This window comes from Ovis canadensis, chromosome 17, assembly GCF_042477335.2.
Source record: "Ovis canadensis isolate MfBH-ARS-UI-01 breed Bighorn chromosome 17, ARS-UI_OviCan_v2, whole genome shotgun sequence".
Taxonomy (NCBI): domain Eukaryota; kingdom Metazoa; phylum Chordata; class Mammalia; order Artiodactyla; family Bovidae; genus Ovis; species Ovis canadensis.
This window is the reverse complement of record NC_091261.1, coordinates 68,639,273-68,664,109: the sequence shown is the minus strand read 5'-3', so window position 1 is coordinate 68,664,109 and position 24,837 is coordinate 68,639,273. Positions and strand designations below refer to the sequence as shown.

At 43.6% G+C, this 24,837-nt stretch overlaps 1 protein-coding gene across 13 annotated transcripts in view; it reads right to left on the bottom strand.

The window, feature by feature from the left end:
* The window catches only part of SPRING1 (SREBF pathway regulator in golgi 1), a 192,380-nt gene that overhangs the window by 162,560 nt on the left and 4,983 nt on the right, over positions 1 to 24,837 (bottom strand). For 4 of the 13 annotated variants that reach the window (XM_069557552.1, XM_069557555.1, XM_069557550.1 and 1 more), the window contains exons 2-4: positions 20,056 to 20,212; positions 17,294 to 17,445; positions 16,797 to 16,910 (exon numbers count right to left, since the gene is read on the bottom strand). In XM_069557552.1, the coding sequence (XP_069413653.1) occupies positions 16,797 to 16,910; positions 17,294 to 17,445; positions 20,056 to 20,212 (423 nt within the window). Of the gene's footprint in view, positions 1 to 1,230; positions 1,822 to 14,197; positions 14,690 to 16,796; positions 16,911 to 17,293; positions 17,446 to 20,055; positions 20,213 to 24,837 lie in introns of those variants that run through there. The other 9 variants (XM_069557548.1, XM_069557553.1, XM_069557556.1 and 6 more) reach the window with 3 other exon arrangements.

Sequence of the window (24,837 nt, the reverse complement as noted above, 5' to 3'; positions counted from 1 at the left end):
TGTGCCCACAGGCTCACAAGCCGCCATGCGCAGGACTGGGGTCTTGCAGGACAGACCAGAGTGGGCTCAAGCAGACCACTAACAGGGTATCAAAACAAAGACACCACAGACTCCTGCAGTGGCCAGGCTTTTAGCTTAGTCCAAACCCCTCATTTCACATTTTGGATCCACTCGACTGCGTTAACCCTAACCCACTAGATGCTTCTGGGAGGCAAAGGGGGCTTCAGAGTCTGTTCACTAGCCTGAAGTCACAGATTCATGGCAATTCAGGGTCAAAAGACAGGGATGAGTATTTGCTGAGTGTGGCTATGTGTAAGAAACTTTACACACACCATCTATTTAATCCAAAAAGAGCCTGTGAGGAGGGTACTGTCATACTATCATGCCTGTCTCACAAATAAGGAAACAAGCTCCAGAGCAGCTAAGTACTAAGGTAAAATGATGCTACTTGTCCAGGGCAGAACTGGGGTTTAAGCTGGGGTCCTTCTGGCTGAGCCCAGCGCTCCACTTCCTCCGTGGGGTCCCAAGTCCAACACCCTTTCCCAATACACACACCAGCTCTTTGCAAAGCTCACTGTACACACTTTAAAAACAGCTTTATTGGGATGTAGTATAAAATGCACACCTATTTCAAGTGTATTTTCAGTATATTTCTTGGTATATTCAGAGTTGCGCAGCCATCTCTACCATCAACTTCAGATCCTTTTCCTCACCCTGAAAGAAATCCCACATCCATTAGCAGCTACCCTTAATTCCCCTCATATAGTAATCTGCTTCCAGTCTCTATAAATTCGCTTATTCTAGACATTCCATATAAGTGGAATGATATAACACATGGCCTTTGGGGACTGGCTTCTCTCACTAAGCATCACATTTTCAACAGTCACCATGCTGCAGCTTGTGTCAATACTCACTCCTTTCTGTGGCTGACTCATATTCCCCTGTATGGATGGTGCACATTTTTATCTGTTGATCTGTTGATGGGCATTTCGATTGTTTCTACTTTTCGGTTGTGACTAACACTGGTATGAATATTGGTGTAGGTGTTTTTTTTGCACATTCTTTTAATAATCACATTTTTACTCCTTTTATTAAAGATTGAAAGTTATAAACACCTGTTCTCTCATTGAACAACAGTGCAAATATTCGTTGAAATGACTGAGGCATTTACGATAGGAGAAGCAGTTGGGTGTGGTGAAGGAAAAGTAGGTCAGGAGTCAGGACACAGAATTTCTTTTTTTTCTTCATTCAATAAAGATTTATTAAAATAGAGTATAAGGCATTATATTGGATACCAAAGATTCAGTTCAGTTCAGGTCAGTCGCTCAGTCGTGTCCGACTCTTTGCGACCCCATGAATCGCAGCACACCAGGCCTCCCTGTCCATCACCAACTCCCGGAGTTCACTCAGACTCACATCCATCGAGTCAGTGATGCCATCCAGCCATCTCATCCTCTGTTGTCCCCTCCTCCTCCTGCCCCCAATCCCTCCCAGCATCAGAGTCTTTTCCAATGAGTCAACTCTTCACATCAGGTGGCCAAAGTACTGGAGTTTCAGCTTCAGGATCACTCCTTCCAAAGAAATCCCAGGGCTGATCTCCTTCAGAATGGACTGGTTGGATCTCCTTGCAGTCCAAGGGACTCTCAAGAGTCTTCTCCAACACCACAGTTCAAAAGCATCAATTCTTCGGCGCTCAGCTTTCTTCACAGTCCAACTCTCACATCCATACGTGACCACCAGAAAAACTATAGCCTTGACTAGACGGATTGTACGTCGTAATTGTTCCATCATTTTTTTTTTTAAATTGTTGCCCATTCTGTCCTAGAAAACAAAGATTAGTCACTTATCTTCCTAGGGCCTCACTCTCAACAGCAAAGTGGGAACAATACATAGACCTGGGTAGACCTGGGAGGGCTGGGAAAAGCTGGCAAAATGGTACACCTGAGAGAGTCCTAGCCTACCAGGGACTCAACAAACATAATAATTTGACCCAAATGACGCAAGAAATGACTTGTATTCATTTGCCTTTCCACACTGAAGGTAAAGAACTGCTTCCTACTCGATAGTAAAAATGTTTTAACACACTAGGAATTGCCTGTAGACTGAGAGACACACAAGCTTCCCTGCCTTATAGAAAACAGGTTCACTTTTTGTAAGTGGCTGAATTTTTAAACATTACCTCCAAAGGTGAAAAGACCTTAAAGCAACAGGAGTAGGTCAGAATGAAAAGAGTTAATTGGTACCTGACAAACTGCCATGGAGAAAGGAAAAAACAAAAAGACCTTCCGTAAAGCCTTCAAGTTTCTGGCATTGCACTTTTCCGACTTTGCCAGAAGATGGCGACGCGGTCCCACAAGGTTGCATTACTGCAACGCTGGCGATCAAAGGACAGGGACTTGGAGGGCAGCTAAGTTGTGCTGTATGGAGACTTCTGCTCCTTGTCAGTTGCACTGCAGAGGTCTGGGCACCGCTAAGCACATTCGTAGGGGAGGAAAATAGGACACATGGAACAATGATGTGTTTGCAAAGGCTACAGGAATCTAATGCAATTTGCAAACGGCTTGAGGTATAAATCCAGATGTCACCAGAATAAAGATATTGGGGGTGAGGGTGGGCACGAAGACATTAAAACAAAGAACATTATGCAATTAGTATCAAACAATTATCTTTTTATGCTACATCTATTCCAAGGAATATTATCATTCATTAAAAATCAATTAGCATCACAATATGACACCAAAACCACAAGCAACCAAAGAAAAATTAAATTGAACTTCATCAAAACTAAAACTTTTATGCTTCAAAGAACACCATCAAGAAAGTGAAATGACAATCCATAGAATAGGAGAAAACGTTTGCAAATCATATATCTGACAAGGGGCTCATATCTAAAATACATAAAGAAGTCTAACAATTTATAAAGACAACTCAATTTTAAAATGGGCAAAGAATTAAGATAGACACCTCCCTAAAGATGTCCATGTGGCCACTAAGTACATGAAGAGATGTTCAGCATCATGAGCCATCAAGGATACGCTAATTCAAAACCCCCAACGAGATACCACTTCATTATCATTAGGATGGCTACAATAACAAAGGCAAGTCTTGGCAAGGGTGTGAAGTAATCAGAATCCTCGTACACTGCTGGGTGGGAATGTAAAGTGGTACAACTGCTTTGGAAAACAGACTGGCAATTCCTCAAAAGATGAAACCCATATCATAACCCAGTAATTCCACTTCTAGGTATATGCACAGAAGGGAACAGCAATCATATGTCCACCTAAAACTTGTACACAAATGCTCAGAGCAACGTTATTCACAATAACCAAAAATGCCCATCAACTGATGAATGGATAAGGCAAAGGGGGTCTATCCATACTGCGGAACACTTAGCCATAAGGAGGGATGAAGTACTGACACATGCTACAACATGAGTGAACTCTGAAAACATGCTGGGTGAAAGAGGTTAGTAACAAGCGACTACATGGTGTGCAATTCTGTTTATGTGAACTATTCAGAATAGGTCAGTCAGTAGAGACAGAAGGTAAATTGTTGCCACAGGCTGGCAGGGAGGAAGAATGAGGAATGACTGCCAATAGGTATGGGGTTTCTTTCGGAGGGATGAAAATACTCTGGAATTAGTGGTAGTGGCGGCACAGCTTTGTGAACAGGAAAGAATACTGAACTGTATACTTTAAAAAGGTGAATGAGCTCTATATGAACAATTCAACTAGAAAAATAAATTTTAAAAAAAGAACAAAGTTCTGATACATGCTATAATTGGACAAGTCATGGAAACATGATGATATAGGAAAGGAGCCAGGCCCAAAGATCATATATGGTTCCATTTAAATGAAATGTCCAGAATAGGCAGATCTACAGACTGAGTAGGTCAGTGGTCACCTAGGGCTGGACAGATCAGGGGACCTGGGAGAGTGATGGCTAACAGATATGGGACTTCTTTCCGGGGTGATGAAAATGTTCGAAAATTGATTGTGGTGATGGCTGCACAGCTCTGAATACACTAACATCATTGAACTGTACACTTTAAATGGGTGAACTGCATGCTAAGTGAACTACAGCTCAACAAAGCCACTACAAAAAATAAGAGTTCCAGGGCTGCTGGGTCACACAAGGGGGGAGGGGCGGAGGGGTGACACAGAATACACCATTCTGGTACTATGGGAACGATGCCCTCTGGAGTTGTGAAGTATGGGTGTTCGCCCATCTCCCTGGATCAATGCCTTCTTGGTAGGCAGTGCCCTGGTCACTTAACTCCACAGCCAGTCTGGCATGCAGACATCTTTCTCTGCCTTGTGATCACCAAATTAGATGTCAAAGCCCCTTTCAAGGGCCATTCACTTGGTGACAAAATGGTAAAATAGGGTTGCAATTTTCTTGTTAAATATATGTGCATGTGTACAAAAAGAGATGTATCACATAGTGGTTATCTGCAGATAGAAGGGTTATGAAAGTTTTTATTCTGTTTACTTCTCTTTCTATAATGTGTCACTTTGTGACTAGGAAAAATGCATATATGGGTTTACGCATCAACTGTGTTGCTTTCTCACACCTGCATGTTGGCATTCCATTTTAAAAGTGTCAGTCACTCAGTCACATCCGACTCTTTGCGACCCCATGGACTATAGCCTGCCAGGCTCCTCTGTCCACGGGATTCTCCAGGCAAGAATACTGGAGTGGGTAGCCATTCCTTTTAAACTGGTTCTACTGATCAGTATTATATACAAATACATAGCTTCCTCTGGAGAAGGCAATGGCACCCCACTCCAGTACTCTTGCCTGGAAAATCCCATGGATGGAGGAGCCTGGTAGGCCGCAGTCCGTGGGGTCGCTCAGAGTCGGACACGACTGAGTGACTTCACTTTCACTTTTATGCATTGGAGGAGGAAATGGCAGCCCACTCCAGTGTTCTTGCCTGGAGAGTCCCAGGGACGGGGGAGCCTGGTGGGCTGCCGTCTATGGGGTCACACAGACTTCGACACGACTGAAGCAACTTAGCAGCAGCATATAGCTTCCTCAAATCTTTTTTTTTTTTTCATATTTACTTTTATTTATTTACTTGGCTGCACCCCGCAAGGTCTTAGTTGGGACATACAACATCTTCGATCTTCGTTGAGGCATGAGGGATCTTTAGTTGTGGCATGCAAACTCTTGGTTGCGGCATGTGGGTTTTAGTTCCCTGACCAGGGATCGAACCCAGGCACCTGCATTAGGAGCAGAGTCTTAGCCATTGGACCACCAGGGAAGTCCCTCCTCCAATCCTTTATAAAAAGAACCAAGCTGACAGGGAAGCCTGACATGCTGCCGTCCATGAGATCGCAAAGAGTCTGACATGACTTAGCGACTGAACAACAAAGCTATACTAGTGTAAGTCTGTGAATGAGGCAGGATTCAATAAATGGTGCTTGGCCGTCTGAGCAAAAAAACGCTCTCTGGAAATCCAAAGTGACGGTTTATCCTAAGGAGGATGGTAACATCATCATCTAAGATATTAATCTAGGTATTAATACCATGTTCCCAAAACCAGAAGCTTAAGATCAACCCGACCTTAAATCCCAGGAGGCTCTTCTAGGTCTCTGCACTACCTAGCACAGAGCTAGGCAGACAGTAAGTGCTAAGCGAGTACCCGCTGAATGAATGACCGGAGCTGACAATCCCTCGTCACCCCCATTCACAGGGCAACAACGCTGAACCCAGGGTTTCTCCACCTCGACCCTGCTGACACTGAGCAGTGGACAACCCTCTGTGGTGGGGGCTGTGCAGGGTACTTGAGCGTGTGCCTCAACTGGAGGCACACAGACATACACACGTCATGACAACCAAAACTGTCTTTATACATTGGCTTATGTCCCCTGGGGGGCAAAATGCCCCTCTGGTTTAACATCACAGGTTTAAAGCAGCACTTTTCAGGACTTGAGGCTAGACCCTAAAACTAGAACCCCTGAAGGCCAGGGCTGGAAGGAACCTTGGGCAGGCTCTCAGGTTCACTTTCGTAGAAAAGAAACACACTGGCGCCAAGATGACTCCAGCGGTGCAGCTCAGTGTTGCTACCCACCATGCTATCCTTTGGGCTTGCATAGTAACTCAGTATCACTTCCTTCAAGGATTGTTATCAGTCACCGCAGGCCGCCCTAACAAAATGCCGTAGACTGGGGAGCTTAAAGGATAGGAATTTATTCTCCTGCAGTCCTGGAGGCTGGGAAGTCTGAGATCAAGGCGTCAATAGGTTTGTTTCTCCCAAGGCCATTCTTAGATTGCAGATGGCGGCCTTCTTAAAGCCCTCTTTAAGGGCTTTCTCTTCCTCTTCTCATAAGGACATAGTCCTAGTAGATTAGAAGCCACCCTTACAGCCTCATTTTAACTTAATCACCTCTTCAGAGGCAGTTTATCTGAATAGGTTACACTGTAACGCACTGAGGGTTGGGAATTCAGTATATGGATTTGGGTAGGAGGAGACAGTTCAGCCCATTATAAGGACTCTGATCAGGGCGAAAAGGGAAGTTACCAGAGCTGTGCTGAAAGGCTAAAATCCTCTTTTAGTGCATTCTTCAAACACTCTTTCTGGCAGGACCAGCAGCAAGAAGGTGAAACATTTTGCTTAAATCAAGGATGATCCAAATCCTAGGCCAAATAGCAAGCTTTAAAGCAAATAACCCCTTCTCCATCTCGACCTCCTTCTCAGCACTCAGCCCACAGTGGCACTTACATCACAGGGGCTAAAAGTCAAGGTCCTGGAGCAAAAAGAGATTGGGTTTGATCACTATCCTGGTTTAAACCACTAAGACGATGTTTTCCCAGACAAATTAATCTCTGAGTTCTGTAGAATGAGGATAAAAAGACCTACAACTTCATAAGTGTGGTTGTTGAGATTAAATAAGAGGCCTTTAGCGCCAGAAATGATTGGAAGACGGTCGCTGCAATCACAAAGTGCCTGGACTGGGCCCGTGTGCACTTTCCGGGGCTGGCATCTATAACTGGAGAAAAATATAACCCGTGTCAGAACCTGGCTCCTAAAATGAAGATGAGAAAGAACACCTGCCTCAGGAGACACTGCCGTGTGAACGCGATAGGGCCAATGCAGGATGGGACACTGTAAGCAGTTCCCAGATGTTTTTTGTCCAGGTAGGACCAGTCAAGAGACTATCCTCCATTTCACCTCAGCAAATGGGTGGGGAGGAAGAAGAGGACGGTACAGGCCCCGAGTTAAGCCTGAGGTCTTCAATGGCACCAGCAGCAGATTTCCTTTTCTTTGCAAAAGGATATGCCTGAGTCCCTGTGCACAAAGTCGACAGGGCTCTGGGAAAGAGTCCTGGTTTGTCCTCACCACCAGATGGTCCTTCGTCTACAGAACAGCCTCATTGTCTCAGTGAGAGGGAGCCCACGTGGGCACAGGTCTCCCGGTCTCCCAACAAGGACTACGCTGAGGACAGAAAACCTAAGTAACTGGTGCCCCCAAGTGGCACAGAGAGCAACTGTTGGCGTTTGTGCCCCCAACACCTCCTGCTCTCTCCTCTCCCCTTCCTCCCATCTCTCCAGCTTCTCTTTCCCCTTTTTTCCTTGACAGAGTGCCCATGAGCATCGTTTAACTCGGCAGTCATCCTTAAAGGTCTGAAAAGACTGTGATGAAAAGAAAGGGCTTTAAGATCATATTGGACTTGATTCCATAGTTCCTCCCTCTGTTAAATCAGGTCAATGAGCTTATTTGTGTCAAATAAATGAGCCTGGCTGGCTGCTAAGCGGCTGCAAGACCATTTATATCAGGCCTCCAAGCTGGCATGCAGCAGGCTGCAGGCAGAGCTTAGGAAGGGCACGGGTGTCAGGGCTTACACTCTCAGAGCACACCCTGGATTGCTGCCCAGGCAAAAACTTCCTCAGAGAAACCGAGTCCAGCACATGCGAGGGACTCCAGGCCTCTTGAGGCTCTGGAGGGAAGCACAGAGGATGCCAGCTCCAAATAGCAATCCATGGAGCATCTAGAACATCTTTAGAAACTGACATCCCTCTTGCCCTCAAAACCCATCACCGTGGACCACAAACTTGACAAAACATGGCCGCTTTAAACTCACATCATCCTTTTCCCGAAGCAGGTATCCAGAAAGATGGTCCCCCTGTATCCTTCCCAGACATTTTATAATTCTATTTTTTTAATTTCCTTAATTGCTGCACTTAGTGATTCACTGAAATGAATGACATAGTTGGGGATATTTGGAGTGGGGCTCCCCTCATCTTTTTTCCTTAGCTCTCTCAAGAAAGTGGGGTTCTGCCATGACAGGTTTCAACCTCCTCATGCTTCCTGTGGGTCAACTCTGGCTGAGGTAGGATGCCTGTAATTTATTTGTGAGGAACACAAAGACTTGTCTCCCTACTGTGTAAAAATAAAAGAAAAGGGATGTAGAAAGGCAATGCCAAATTTGTGTGCAGTTCTAAAAGGGCTTTCAGCCCTACCCCAACTTTATGTTGAGGCCCAGATGATACAATTAAAATGTACACTTTTCCCATTCTGTAAATTAATTAGCTATAATTGAGTTAAGCCAACCCGATAGGAACTGTTTATTTTAAAATATTATACAGCAAGATTCTACCTTTATTTACGTACTAACACAAAATATACATTTATGTACAAAAAAAGGCAAAACTTTACATCAAAACTTTAATTAGTGGTTATCTCTGGGGGGTGCTGGGGATCTGATAATTTAATATCTTTGTAATTTCCTATATTTTGAGATTTCTGCCTAGTAATCACAAAAGATATGAAAGGGAAATCTTTTACTGAGCAGTAACTACAGAAGCCCTAAATAGGAATTCCAAGATGCTCTGAGCATCTCAGGTTAAGCATATCTAAATAATTTAGCACTGTGTTAAGGTACAGCTCCAAAGCACATTCTGGGCCTCCTTGCCAAAAGGCAGCTGTTTTTATGATGGAAAACACAGCAGCTGTCTTCACAGGTGCAGAGCAGCAATACATGATAAGTTGGTCCCAGCAGAGAAGAATATGGTGTCTATTTAATATTTGAGGAGAGAGGCAGAAAATGGTGAGCCCCAGCTGAAATCTTCAAGAGAGAAGGGGAAGCCTTGGTCTGAAGAAAACAGGCTCCAGATGGCTGGTCTCCACTTACCCTCTGAGAATCAGAGCCAAGGACCAAGTTGCTGGGCTCTAGTCTTGCTTTATATGTGGCAGGATCTTTGGCACAAAAATCAGAATTTTGGATCTGCAAGATATCTTAGTAATCATCTGCCTATGACAAAACCAAAGCCAGAAGAGGTTAATTTACTTAAGGCCACTAAATGTTTGTGCTCTCGTCAATAAAATTAGGATGCTACTCACACACTGCTGTTACACTTATAAACACACATACTCCTCCTCAGTAATAGGGACATGTGGCCACCATAGACTGAGATTTTGAATTTCACTGATAGCCAATACCACTTTTTCTCATTTAGCAAACATTTCTGACTTTGATAACCCAGATGCAAGCTGACCAGAGCTTCCCTACACTATGCTCCATAAAAATATGTAAGAATTTAAAAAGTCCAAAGACTGGAGGAACTACCGACCCTACGAAAAACTAGGAAAGCACCCACTTACAAATAAAATGCATTGATAGCAGTGATGTGGTTTTGATTTTGGTTCCCTTGAAGACACTGACCTTGCAGTCCTGGGAAACAATATAGGACCCGTTTAAACGTTTGAATGACAGTTGGACCCACTCGCTTTAAGTGGCTAGATGTTTTGTTTCTTTATAATATTAAAGGCTGTACTTCTATTTTTAAAATGTCCACCACTGCAGCTCTACAGCAGGGGTGAACCGAGTTGTACACATGAAGGTATGTGGCGAGGGGCTACCAGGACACGGAGCCAGCTGCACGAACACGATGACCCCCACTGGTCCCCACTCAGGCCTGAGGGGCCACCTGTTCCTCTTCCCACCTGTGAAAGCAAACCAGACGAAGAACATCGCAGCCATGTGACTGAGTGAAAACAGGGATCCCGGTACTCCAAACAGTCTTCACACTGTGACAACAAACCCTGCAGGAAGAGTCCACACAGGCAAGGGGCTCGGAAGGCAATGACTGACGCCACAGAGTCAGGCAAAGTGCTGTGCAGTAAAGCACTCTCACAGTTCCACCAGCGTTTCCTTTCCATTATTACTATTCACTTATGTGGTACTTTTTTATAGTAGAAGGACCAGTTTTCTGAATGGGATCTGTAGTGACATTTCCCTTCCCCCCTCATCTTCCAAAGCCCTCCTTGCAAAGGGCTGCTGCAGGAGAACAGGGAGGGGTGGGGCTGTGAGTAAACCTGAGGTTATTCTGCCCACAGGAGGGTGTGTGTGCTTGGACTGTGTCAGCACGCAAGGGACGCCGATGCAGAGTAATAAGCCAGTTCCTGGAGGCAGCACTGGGCTGGTAGAGACCAGCGAGGAAGCCGTATGTCCTGTGGGATTTCAAGGTAATTTAATCAGCAGCACTTGGGCACAACAGAAAGCAAGGGCAAGGAAATAATCAAGTCACCTCTCAGCTCCTGGTAGTTTTTCCTCTTTAACTGAAAGGGAGGAAATGTGACCAAGAGTAGGGCCTCTCCACGTTGGCACCACTGACGCTTGGAGCTGGACCATTCTGTGTCGCAGGGGCAGTGGGGTGTTTAGTGGTATCCCTGGTCTCCAACCATCACACCTAATGACCACCTGGCAATCTGGACGTTGCCAACTGTTCCCTGGGGGCAAAACTGCCCCCGTTTGCTGCCCTAGATCAACTGGAAAGGTTAGTTTGTTAACAAGCCACTTGCCTCTGAGAAATGCAGGGCTGAGAAAGACAAGAAAAGGGGTTTAAGGCTTCCTTCAGTGAAAAACGCTCTGTAAGATAAAGACCAATGAGAGAAAAACTGGCCAAGGTCACAAGCAGCAGTTCACTACATCTGAATGATAAGATGATCAATCAAAATACGGGAAGAGATCAGATAAACATCAATTAGAACACTGAGATCCATCAGCAAAGAGTTAAACAATGCCATGGGGTTCTTGGGTATACAGAAAGACACACTCATCCCATACATTAGGTGGGAGTATAAATTGGTGAAAATCATTCTCCGATAAACATACAATCGTGCACGTGAAAGCGTATCATCAGTGTATTACTTATAGTAGTCAAAAAAAAAGTAACAAGCTAAACGCCCTCAGCAGGGGATTAATAACATTACTGTATATCCATGAAACTGACACCATGTGATCACTAATTATTAGATAGGCCTGTATGTCACAAAGAAGAATGTTCATCAGAGGACTGCTTTCAAGAGGAAAAAGGGTTCTCGTATCTGCCTAAAAAGTCATGAGGGAAGAGGAAAAAACAGAGGCTGATCTCTAGATTGCATGATTTTAAGTAATTATTACTTTCATCTTGACATATTTCTAAATTACCTCCAGTTAAAAAATTATCTTTAGCATGAGTTCTTCTAAAAATAGTAATGAAAACAATACCCAGAACTCTGTAGTTCCCATCCTTCCACCTGAGGGGCCTACCCATTCCCAACCTTGTTGACCACCTGACGTTGGGCTCCTGCTGGGTTGCAGATGTGGACTTTGTGCCCAGGACTGAGCCCTCACTCACTCAGACACCTCACAACAACCCCATGAGGAGCCATCGGATGTGATCCTGTATCACAGAGCAGGGCCTGGGACCTAAAGAGGAAAGAAGACTACCCAAGGCCATACCTTAGTAACAAGCAAGAGTTACTGACTGCAAGGCCACTCTCTCTCCAGTTGGTGAAAAGCAGATTAAAGAAGCAACGTCTCTGCCCATTCACAATTTACCTGCAAATCCCAACGATGGGAACAGCTTGCTCGAAATCTTGCACACAGCTCCCACAGCACCTGTGCAGCCTCACCAACCGAGGCACTCCCTGGATAGCCTCTGAGTCAGCTCTGGGAGCAGGCTGAAAGCTGCAAACCCTGTTCGAAAGTCCTATCCTCCGCTTTTACAAGAGCTGCAGAGTTGGCCCTTTGATACCAGCTCCAGCGCTACCAGGTCCAGGGCCACCCTGAGTCCCAGGCTGCGTCGAGGAGGGTGGCCCTTTTTGTATAGCACGCTTTTCATGGAACATTTCTTTCCCTATCAGGACATATCTTTACAGCTCCACCAATAAGCACGAAAGTTAAGATTCAGAATTAAGGGAAGTGCTTTAAATTAGCCAATTACCTATCACCCCAAACATATGGAATTTAATACATTTTCTTCTAAAGGAATTCTTGTTTCCTCTTTGATCTTTTCCTAAAACCCAATGTATATCACACACTTTGCTGAGCTCTGGGCATACAAAACTAAGACAAGATTCCTAATTATGGAAACTTCCAATTGAAGGAACCAGAAACAAACCAGAGAGGGGAGTAGAGAGGGGTCTAGGCTGGAAGCCTGGGGAGGCCCATGATGCTCCAGGTCCTTGGGAGGCTTCGCTATACAGTCTGCAGTACCATGAGTTTCCAAAAACAGCTAACACACCTCTTAACTGACTACAGTACAGAGAAACATATTCCAGGACTGAATGAAAATGACCTTTAGATTATCGACCCAATTTGACTACTTATGCCACCTCTCCTCTCTTCTGGCCTGGAATCCAAAGCTATATGCTCTCAGGGGAGTGTTTACAGATGAGTCAGCATTGGAGCGGGCGAGGGGCACCGGGAAGGACAGTAGACCCCTGAGCAGCAGATGACGGTCGTGTTCTGGTTCTGTCGTGGAGAAGGGAAGTCACTTCACTCTATTACCTCATCTACAAGGTGGGAACAAGAGAGCTTAATTTTCTACTTAAGTTACAAAGACTGTGAAAGCAGTGAAAACGCAAAACGTGCACACCAATGTTCAAATACAGAGTAAACAGGCATGGCTGACCTTTGATATAAACTGTTACCACAGTAAATCTACTGTGAGTTATTGCTCAAGGGTTCAAATAAGCTCAAAGAAGAGGCTTGTCGGTGACAACCACCGGGAGACAGGCTCAGTTACCAAAAGCGGTGAGACGATGAAACAGGTAGAGGTACTCACGCTTTCACAGAACACACACGGAAGCCAAAGAGCCTGATGCACACTAAATAAATTTCCTGGGATCTAACATTTAAAAACAACTGCCAGACAGTTTATCCTCTAAGAAAGTGGACTTAGGGGGACAAAGAGCTTGGGAAGATAAGGGTGAGAAATAATGTGAAAGAGTTAAGGGAAATTCCCACTATGCAGACTTCAAAGATACAGAGGAAGGCAAAGCTCCACTGAAATAAAAACGCTGAAAGCGGGCTGTAAAACCTGTGCTCTGCTCCAAGGGCAGCAGTTGAACAACCGACAAAGAACGAGGGAGACCTTGACAGATCCAGAGGTTAGTGGAGGGCTCTGGCAAAGAACTGTGTGTGATAGCATGACTTCTGAGAGCAAAGAGCTGTATTACGCGACAGGCACAACGTCTTGATCTAAGCCCCCAATACTGCTGGCATTGACCAGAGGGGGGTTGCTGTACCAGAAGCACAGGAGGCCCCGAGTAAGCAGACCAGTGCCTGTGCGTCCTGCATCCACCGAGGATAGATGTCTCCTATAGCACCTTGACAGAAACTTGAGTTTTGTTCTTTGTCTCTGTAAATCGTAGAGAAACCAAATGTCTGTACCTGTTACATTTCCTGAAGCTGAAAGCAATAAAAGATGACCACTTACAGTCAGCTGCAAGATGTATCTTCACTTGGGAATCACCTTAACACAGAGTTCCCATGTCAGGAGAGGAGGAGGCTGCCCCGCAGGTGACTTTCTTGAGACTCCTGATGTTCCAGGGCTGAGAAGACCAGTCATTTCAACCAGGGCGTAGGAAACAATTAACAAAACCCTCCAGGACAACAAGGCAGAATTTCTGGTTAAAACGATGCATGCACATCAGTAAACAAGCATATCCAAATAGACTAGAAAAAAACCTGAGAGCACATAGTGCCAGATGCCAGAAAGTTAGCACAGGATGAGAAGGGAACAGCATCTGAGTTTCTAGACAGTTTTAGACGTCAGGGTGCACTCCTGAAGATGCTGTCAAAACAAAACCAAAAATAAACCAGCTTGAGAGAACACGCACGTTTTAAGAGGCCAAAGTTTTAGTGGGTGAAGGGACGATTTCACTCATGAAACTAACTCAAGAACACAAGAAAACAACAAGAACAACAATCTCCTTGTATATATTCCACTGTCAAGGCAAAACATTTTTCTACAGGAAACAGAATTTTCCCACCACTCCAAAGAAGTCCAATAAATAACTTTACAGTGAAGGGCCCGGGGAGAACACACAAGGGGGCCCACATGTTCCCAAGCAGCCGCAGGGCTGAGGCGCCCAAAGCGCCGATGCCTCCGCCAGGTCACCCGCCGTTCTGTCTTTCTCGAATGCGACCTGCTGGCGTTTCCAGCTGCTTTACGGAGCAAGTCCATCTGGTCAGCCCGGGGGCGAGTGAGGCCACAGAGCACAACACAAGAAGTGGTCATAATAAAGTCTTCTCTCGAAGACCAGAGAAAAGCTTCAGGCTGCAAGTTCTTCAGCAGCACGTCCTCCCAGAGGGCCGAGTCCCCCGCAGCATCACGCGGGTAAGAGCTCGGGAGGGCTCTCTCCGTAGCAGTACTTTGCTATGGGATCCCTATAGGTGTTCTCGTGCTGCACGCTCTGTTGGCAAAACGGAAGAGAAGAGCGTGGTGAGAGAGAGTGGGACGGCGGCCAGCATACACGCCCTGTAGGAGCCCAGGTGAGCCCAGCTCCAAAATGTCACCAGGGCACCCTCTGCAACCAAGGTGGGTGCTCAGCACGGAATGCCAACGAAGGGCATGAGAAAGGACAAGTGTCACAGGACTGCTTCTTTTATACACACTAGTGAGTTTTTTAAAACCCAGCTGTGACTGGGACAACCTGAGACAATAAACTTTCCTCAAATTATTTTAAGTCAGTTAAGATCCAACAGGTGTTCTGCACTTGACCCTGTGCTTCAAAGTAATTCGGTCTTCGGCACTGCACCCTGCAGAGGTGAAGGATACGCACTTCCAATTGCTTCCATCAAGGTTTGTGTACCTAAGAGCTGGCACATGGACAAAACACCACGGTGCCACACAAATGACCACACAAATGCTTGACCACATCTGGCCAAGCAAATGAAGTGTGACTACAGATAATCAGCCTCAATGACTAATTTTTCAGCAATTTGTTTTCATACAAGCAACTTGAATTTTTGGCTAGCCAAGAATTCATTAATTAGTCTAAGACCAAGGCTAAACATCTAAATTGTATTAATCCAATTTGTAGTCATGCAGCCAACTCTGTTTCTCGGGACACTGTTATAAAGGCAAATTGGCAACTGGGAATTTTCTCTTTACAGTGAAAAAGCAAAGTCAGAAAGTTTAGCATCTTCACTCAAGTTTGGAATTAACTCCTGGGTTTTACCAGTTAAGGAAAGAAAACACCTGGCCTTTCTTCTATTTTTCATTTCTCAGAATGAGAGTGTGAATCAAAGTCACGGGTTCAAACTTCCTCCACGTTTCCTTTAAAGTCTATTCAAATGGAAAGCTCTTTCAGCGAAACAAGGCCATTAGGAATTTCTTCATGTTTCAAATACTCATTATAATCCTTGAAACATTTACCCAACAATGCTAGATGCCTTAAGAGCAGACCAGAGACATAGAGAGTAGCATAAAACCCAGAGGACTACAGAAATCTGGCAAAGGGTGTAAGAGCTCCAGAGAATGGCAACTGAGTCACGTATGTCAGACAGAGCCAGGTCAATCTTGGAGACACCATGAAGGAAAGCCAGAGAAGTGCGCTTGTATAACGAACACATCTGGTGATTTTACAGAGAGCACTCCAACAACCACCCAATCAAAAAGGCTGAGGGCAGAGGATGGGGAGTCAAAACACAAAAAGGTTCAGACACTTTCAGCAACTGGTGCCATGTTTAATGCCCAAAGAGCAAAGCATTTAATGACAACATGCTAGAAAGTACTGAAAGCTTAACAACCTACAGATTTATCTGTGTATTTTCAATACCCACCTGCCCCATGCCCTTGAATCCTAAAATAAACCACATTTTTGTCCCAGAATAACTTAGTACCCACTCTAAACGAGTGGTGCCTGGAAAGCCTTAGTCAAATTTCAGTCAAAGACAGAGGAGAGAGCTTCTCTCGGGAATTTAACTAGTAGGACTTAAAATGCAAACAAGCTAATCAGACAGGGAAGATGCAAGTTAGTTAGACCTTGATTTAAATAAATATAAATATTTTACATCCCTAAATCATAAAAATCTCACGTTGACATTCTAAATACAGTCAGCCCTCCGTATCCACAGGGTCCGCATACATGGGTTCAACCAACCACAGGTCAAAAGTATTTCAAAAAACTCCACAAAGTTCCAAAAAGCAAAACATGGCCTTTACACTGTATTAGCTATTATAAGTAATCTAGAAATGCTTTAAAGCATACGGGAGTCACGCAGCGGCGGGCAGCATACGGGAGGATGGAGGGAGGTAATATGCAAACATTATGCCATTTTATATGAGCATTTAGGAATTTGGGGTCCTGGAACCAAATATGCTCAGATACCAAGGGATGACTGTACAATTAATCCCCCAAAGTTCCATTTAAATCTCTTCTCCATTATCACCCCCACCAAAGGGCCCCCAGTGTGGATTTTCTTTTTTTTTTTTTCCCAGTGTGGATTTTCAAGTTTTCTTCCAGACGTTGATTCCCACCGGCCCACCCCGCCACCAGAGGCATCATGGATACTGACCTGGGATGAGGTCCTGCATTTAGCCAAACACAATTCAAAGTGATCTTCGACTGCCATGAAGAGGTTCTGGAATGCCACAGCTGCCCGGTTGAGGAAGTGCTCCAGGAGGAGTTGCTGTGGAAACAAAAGTTAGTACCTATAATAAATTCCAAACTCAGCAGCACAAGGTAACCTTGGAAACTTCTCCTAAACTAAGAGACGGCTGATGCAGGGAGGGGAGGGAGAGAAAGAGAGGCTTACATGAGCAGGAGGCTGGTGTCCTATTCCTTAGACATCTGACTGGGAATACAACAGCCCACTCTACCAAAGCACAGCTAGAGGAAAGAGAACTACGTCCTTCCCTTGCAGGCAAAGGCTACCTCACAGCAGCCATTTCTGACACCTACACAAGGTTCTCTTCTGTTTTCAAAGAATCCCACAGAAAGACTCTAATGCTCAATGTGAAACGCAAGCAGAAAAGTTAAAGGAGTCGCAGCACAAGGAGCAACTCTCCATACCTTGTTGGGCTGCAGGCAGCAGGAGACACAGTACTCGTAGGCGCCGCAGCAGCCGCTGGACAAGCAGCCGTCACAACAGTACTGCTTTGTGCCAGGGACGTTGACGTTACAGCAGCCATTCACCAGTAGGTCTTTCCTCTCACAAACGTAACCTGAAAGTCAGAAACTAGCCTGAGTATAGACCTAGCAGTCCCCTACCTGTGACCAGGGGCGATCACACAGCGGCAATCAAAGTCCTGCTCCCAAAGAACATGAAGCCGGAGTCTGGAGTCAGGAGCATCCTCAAGACCATAGAGTTTGGAATCAGACGGTGTCCAGTCAGAGCTTGCTACCTGCATGCAGCAGTTTATAGGAAACACAGACTCCTATTTTATAAGTAGGCTATATACATCCTAATCCACCTAAATGACCTTTTTCTCTGCGGTCACATATTTGATTTAATCATCACATGGCCTTTGTTTCCCTGTTCTAACCTATGCAAGCCAATTTTTCATCTATGCCTGGAGAAAAACGTAATGCTTTTTCAAACAAAAATCTGAAGAGAGGAAAAAAAACAAAGCGTTCATTCCTGAAAATGAGATCCTCCTAGATTAAAAAAACAAACAAAAAACTTCACACACACTTTTTTATAAATGCCTTTCATATACTTGCCATTTCACATTTAACCTTTAGAAACTGATTTAGGCTGTTTTTAAGTATACAGAGCAGGGATTCAATTAGTCCTCAGGATTAGGGAATGCCAGTACTCTATAAGACCCAAGGAATAAAAATCCTAATTTCCTCCACTCATCATCTAAATAGACCCCCTCCAACTTAGTTCATGCATTCATATTCAACTTTAAGAAAACAATGTCCTCACAAAAGCAAACTTATTTTTCATAGCTGCTAAAGAGACAATTCTCTACACCCTTCTGGGAGTGGGACAGGAAAATGTAAGAATAAGTCCACGAGGGACCCCACCTGGCCCATGGGGCAAACTCCCAGGTGTAGGCTCAGGCCCACAGGTGCACATAGGTGCAGAGCAGCTGTTCCTCATATCCTTCCATTCCAAATGCCCCAGCTTCATAATCCTCAGAGAATGAGACCTCATGAAGCAAGAGGTTGTTTTCAGAAACCATTCTGGAAAACACAGTCTGTGCAAAAGCAGGAGGCACCAGTAAAATAACAATGGAAGAGGCAAGAAGGGCCCTCACTTCATACTAGGGAAACTGAGGCCTATGAGAAGCCGATCCCATTTATCTGAGTGCTGGCGCTTCTTTTCGCCACTGTGGTAGTTTTAACTGTGTGGTTTTGTCTTCTAAAATAAGAGAGTATGATCCTAATGTCACACTAAATGTTTCTGGGATTCTTCCTAACTATTCTTACTCATCTTCATAGGAATTACAAATTAAAAATCCAAATAAGCCAGCATGTTCCTTAAAATTCTGCCCCAAATGATAAATACAGAGCATCTTATCATGTAATGCCAGAAAGATGTAAAATATTACCCTTGTTGAAATGATCTTTCTGCCCTTTTCTCTTTTCCAGGTTGTAAGTGTTGGCATCTCAGGTCTTCTATTTTTCCCCAGTACAATCTGTCAATATTTAGCTTTGAAACCAGATCTTTCTAACTTCTGGTGAAAGAAAGCCCATCAAGATTTCTCCTTTTGCACCTGGAGAAACACACTCTTCCAGACATTATTTCCAACATGGAGTCCTGTGAAATCACAATCTCAGTGTATGCTGCTCCTGACTGGGAAACCAACTTATAACCTTTGCCAAGTTTCTTTACTTTACTGGTTGTCTTACTGAATAAGGTGTAACTCTGGCAACACTCATGTTGGTGGCATCTGCTCACTAAAACACAAAAATTTCCTGCAAGTTTTCTTTATTACACTGTTTATCTCCTCTCGTGTATTCATGGAGGTAATATAAAACATATCGTTCCTGGATTTTTATTGATTAGTTCTTGGAACTTTTTACTTAAGAAATCTGACAGTCTTTGTCTCATTTGAATTAATCAGAGGGCAATCATTCTTTTGCTAGCTATGACCAAAGGAAAAGACAAACTGTCATTTATAACCTAATATTAAATAATAAAGTCAAGGCATAAGATTTCAAGCTTTCTCATTGGGTATTATACAAACTAAAGTCTGTAAGAAAAAAAGCACTGAATTCCAACTTCAGCCCTGGTCTTAGTCCTAGGTCTACCCCTGCCTGACTAGCTGGGTCATACTGTGGAAGTAGCTTCCCTTAACTGAACTTTACTCTATTTAAACAAAACACATGTTATTTGCAATTTAATCTGCTTTTCCAATGTAATCTTAAAAACAGAGCTCAACACTGTTTAGTCTTCCTGATTCTTTCCTTTAATCCCAAATAACCTCATATGCTCTGACACCTTTGAGATCTTTTAGGAAAAGGTTTTTTTTCCTTAATTATTTTACTGGGGTTGCAAACTTTAAAACACACACACATATGCACTGTAGTCTCATTTTAAAGACAGCACCTGTCTTCATTTTGTTGACCTTCATCCTGTATCAATGAAGACTCTAATTCAAGGTTACTGTTATCAATTTCAGTATTGTTAGGTTTATAATTCATTTGTTCTGAGACTAAGAGCAAAATTTACCCTTGCAAAACAAACCAGATTATTTGCAAACCACCAGCTGAAAAAGGAAAAAAACCCACAAAACAACTGAGGAATTCTGACCACTGTTTGGATAATCGACATTAAGGAAAAGTGGCACCAGATTGCAGAAGAGGAAGGGAGCCAGCCTTACCCAGTTCATCTGTGATGAGGTGTTTCCCCTGAATGGAGTTCCGGCACTGGTTGCTGGGCCGACTACTATTGCCCAAATTAAACTGTACTTTCCATGGGATGGGTTGATCATGGTCTTGGACCTGGAGGAGATTCCGATCTCTAACTGCCCTCTCCTCCTACAAAGAAACCATAAATGAGAAGGTTAAACTATTGTTTCTTGCATTTTCACTAATTTTTCATATAAACTACAGTAACAGGACAAAAACAATATAAAAAAGCTTGCACAACAGGATACCTTACTTGGTATAAGAAAAGTCTGGGCCAAAGTCATTTCTAAAAAGTGCAAAATAAACCTGAAGGAAGAAGTAATAAATTAGGGCTATGCTTCAAAACTTACATAAATGCCCCTAGATTAAGTACACATTATAAATGGGTACAAAAGCATTAATTTCTTCAAAAAATTTGGAGGGGAAGAGTTTTAAACTTTCTGACAGCAAATCATTTAAAACGTTTTTTATGTTAAAAGTAAACACTTACATTGTGGAACAGAATGTAAAATCTGAATGCGCTTTTAAAATGAGAGAGGAAACTTCAGAGAAACTTTCCAGCTGTCACGTCAGACAATACTGGACCGTATCACAGGTGACAAGGCTACTTTAGTTTGCAGTGAGGAACAGCGGCAAACTAAACGGGAACTCTGAATTAAGAGCTTGGTTTTAGGTGCAAGAGCATGGAAACTTGCAAATTCTTTCTATGAAAAAATACTGAGTACATGACCCTGGGGGCTCCCCAGGTGGCCCCAGGTGGCGCCAGCGGTAAACAACCTGCCTGCCAATGCAACAGACACGAGACACGCAGGTTTGACCCCTGGGTCAGGAAGAGCCCCTGGAGGAGGGCACAGCAACCCACTCCAGTATTCTTGCCTGGAGAATCCCATGGACAGAGGAACCTGGTGGGCTACAGTCCACTGGGTTGTAAAGAGTCGAACATGACTGAAGCGACTTAGCAAGCAAACAATGTGATCCTTAGAAGATATATCTTTCTTTACAAAAGACACCCACGTCAGACAGCCTTTACCTAGACATGCAAAGTGAGGAGCTTCTCTAGAGGCAAGAGTTTAGACCTTTTCTCCCAGCCCCCACGTCGCAGTTAGACTTTCCAAACTGCCTTGTTATACTCTTAAGACAAACTAAGTAAGGTGCCCAAGAGCCAAAACACAGACCATGCCATCTTCTGATTCAGGAGACAGCCATCTTCTGAATTACTCAACCTATCTATTGTTGGAAAACAAAACAATGATAAGACTCCCTCTGAGAGAGGTTGTGTATATGGGTGTGTATATGTGGGTCCCTAGTGGCTCAGTGGTGAAGAATCTGCCTGCAACACAGGGTTCAATCCCTGAGCTGAGAAGATTCCCCGGAGAAGGGAACGGCAACCCACTCCAGTATTCTTGCCAGGGAAGTCCCATGGACAGAGGATAATGTAACCATTCTACCATTTTGATAGAACTCTGTGGCTTTTGCCACTAAGAATGATCTGTCATGTGTCATTGAGCAAAAGGGACTAACCTTGAAAGCTGATGACAAAGGTTATACTTTAAGACAACAGAAAAGAGTTATTTTTCTGGGAAGAGTTATTTAATATTTACAACATGCATATCCACATATACTTTGGCACAGCAAACACATTTTTGAAACCTAGCCTCTAGAAAGTACCAATATGTAAGGGTGTATTAGGATGTCCACTATAGGACTGTTTATGTGATAGAAAAAAAAAAAACAGGAACCCCAACCACAAAGAAATGATTGAATAAACATGTATAGCTATGGCTATTACCAAAAAAAAAAATAGACATGACTGATGTGTATTTACCTACAGTAGGAGTCCTTAAACATGACTTGCACATTAGATTATATAGGACACTTAAATTCTGATTCCCGAGTCCAACTCCAGACTGAGTAAAAAGCTCTGTGGGTGGGACCTGGGAGTCATCATTTTTTCAAAGCACTCAGATGATATTAATAAACAGGGTTGCAGATCACTGATGTCCTTAGTATATTAAGCTAAAACACAAGTTACAGAATAATGTGCATATTACCACATGTTGTATTACAATAATAACTGCATTAATGTATACATACAGGATTGTAAGAGCTGAGATAAAGGCATGGAAAGATACACTACAGACCATTAACATGGAAAGGACAGGTGATTATTACCATCTTTCATCTTTGGAAAAGTTTCATTTTTAATTTAAAGTAAAATGGTAAAAGTTATTAAAAACACGGTTATTAACAATAGGTGACACTAGTGAGGAATCTACAGGAACTCTACCCTTGAAACTTCTCTGTAAACCCATAATTATTCCAAATTAAGTTTATTATTTTAAAAAACCATGATTACCAATCTGAAAGACATAAATATCCCACAATCCCATTACTTAAATAAAGCTGTAGCCATTTCTGCATATTAACTTCTAGCCTTTGACCCCAGCATTTATACTACAAATTAGGATGCTTCACATTCAGCTCCTCTTGACACTAATTGGATGGTAAACGATTCAAGTACCTACATTATCTTGATAATCATTTTCAAGGCTATATAATAATCCATCATGTTGATATGCTGTAATTTAGTAAACACATCCTCTACAGATCAATGTTTCTGCCTGCCCCAGGTTTTTGTAATCATAAACAGCACTGCAATAAAAATGGAGACCTTTTGCTTATTCTCTTGCATCATTTATGGTAGGAATTATTATTAGAAGTAGAGTTAATGCTATAATTCATTCAGTCACTCAGTTGTGTCTGACTCTTTGTGACCCCATGGACTGCAGCACACCAGGCTTCCCTGTTCATCACCAACTCCCGGAACCTACTCAAATGTCCATTGTGTCGGTGATGCCATCCAACCATCTCATCCTCTCTTACCCCCTTCTTCTCTTGCCTTCAATTGTTCCCACCATCAGGGTCTTTTCCAATGAAGTAGTTCTTCACATAGTGCTAGATAATTTTCCAAAAGTTATACATGCCACTTATAACATTACCAGCATTTAAATAACACTGTGCCACACCAGTACTGAATTCTGCTCCTTAATTTACTAAAGGTAAAACAGTCCTACCAGGTGGCTTTAATTTCTATTCTGCCCCCTCTCTTTTGGGATTCCCTGGTAGCTGAGCTGGTAAAGATTCCACCTGCAATGCAGGAGACCCCAGTTCAATTCCTGGGTTGGGAAGATCCCCTGGAGAAGGGATAGGCTACCCACTCCAGTATACTTGGGCTTCCCTGGTGGCTCAGCTGGTAAAGAATCCGTCTGCAATGTGGGAGAACTAGGTTCAATCCCCGGGTTGTGAGGATTCCCTGGAGAAGGGAACAGCTACCCACTCCAGTATGCCGGCCTGGAGAATTCCACGGGCTGTATAGTCCATGGAGTCACAACGAGTCGGATATGACTGAGCTACTTTCACTTTCCCCTCTCTTTTGTTTCTTTTGAACTAGCATCAGCATGAACAAGATGGGTTATACAAAAACAACATCAGTATTACTTGGTTGGGGGAAGAATGGGAGCTAAATGCAGAAGCCTTGGGAATACGGACAAATCACTTAGGTGCACACTGCTTAACCACCTGTAAATTCATGCTCCTCTGCTCTGTTGGGGCTGTATCAGTTAATGACATAATCAAGCTATGTGCAAGCTAAACTGCACTTCAAATGCTACCCTAGATAAATTAATAGCCATAAAGACTTAAGAGGCTGGTCAAAGTACAGTAAACTGGATTTACAGTATAGCAAGGTTGAAAGTGCTCTTCAAATTACTCTCAAACTTTCCTGTTATTCCTCCTGAAAGAAAACAAGCGTTCATGGTCAAGGGCATTCCAGAAGGGCCTCTTCCACATTACTATGATCCTGGTAAACAGGAAGGCAAGGCTCCCAGCATTTGAGATTGTTTTCAAACCTGAATATTCACGACCTTGCCAAAAGGATTGGGTCAGAGTTGTACAACCAGAAAAGACTGTACAAGACAGTGTGTAAGACATAATGGCGAAAGTAATGAATTAGCACATTTGTTTTTCCAAAGGTCCACTTTTACAACGATGTGGTGAAGGGGCACTGAAGGGATTTCTTCACTGAACAGGCAGCTTTAAACCTTTCCTCAGCTGGTCCACCTACCCTAACAGGCTGTCTCAATTTTAAACATCTCCTCCCAATATGTTTGTATTTTCTCATTTCAGATCCATCCAAAGGTATGAAGTTCTTACAATGTGTTAAGGATATAGAAACAAAGGTAACTGGGTTCTCTATTTTCAAAGTGCCTCCAGAATTTTCATAAACTACAAGCAACTATAGAAATGTTTTATTCCTAATGTATATTACTTAACCTCTGATTTAAAAGGGGGTATATTGATAACTGGGGCTTCCCAGGTCGTGCAGAGGTAAAGAATCCACCTTCCAATACAGGAGACACAAAAGACAAGAGTTTTGATTCCTGGGTTGGGAAGGTCCCCTGAAGCAGGAAATGGCAACCTGCTCCAATATTCTTGCCCGGAAAATTCCAAGGACAAGGGAGCCTGGTGGGCTGCAGTCCATGGGGCAGCAAAGAGTCAGACACAACTGAGTGACAGAGCACATAAGCACACGCACTAATAGCCATCCTATTTTTCAGGAGCTAGCCTAAGGGCCAAATGAGATACGTGTCCCATGTACGCAGGAAGGCACCTGAGCACAAGGCATTGTCATTAAAAGACTCGCTTCTGATTCTCAAAAGTAAAAGAAAAAAAAAAAGGGAGCTAAAGGCCAGAGG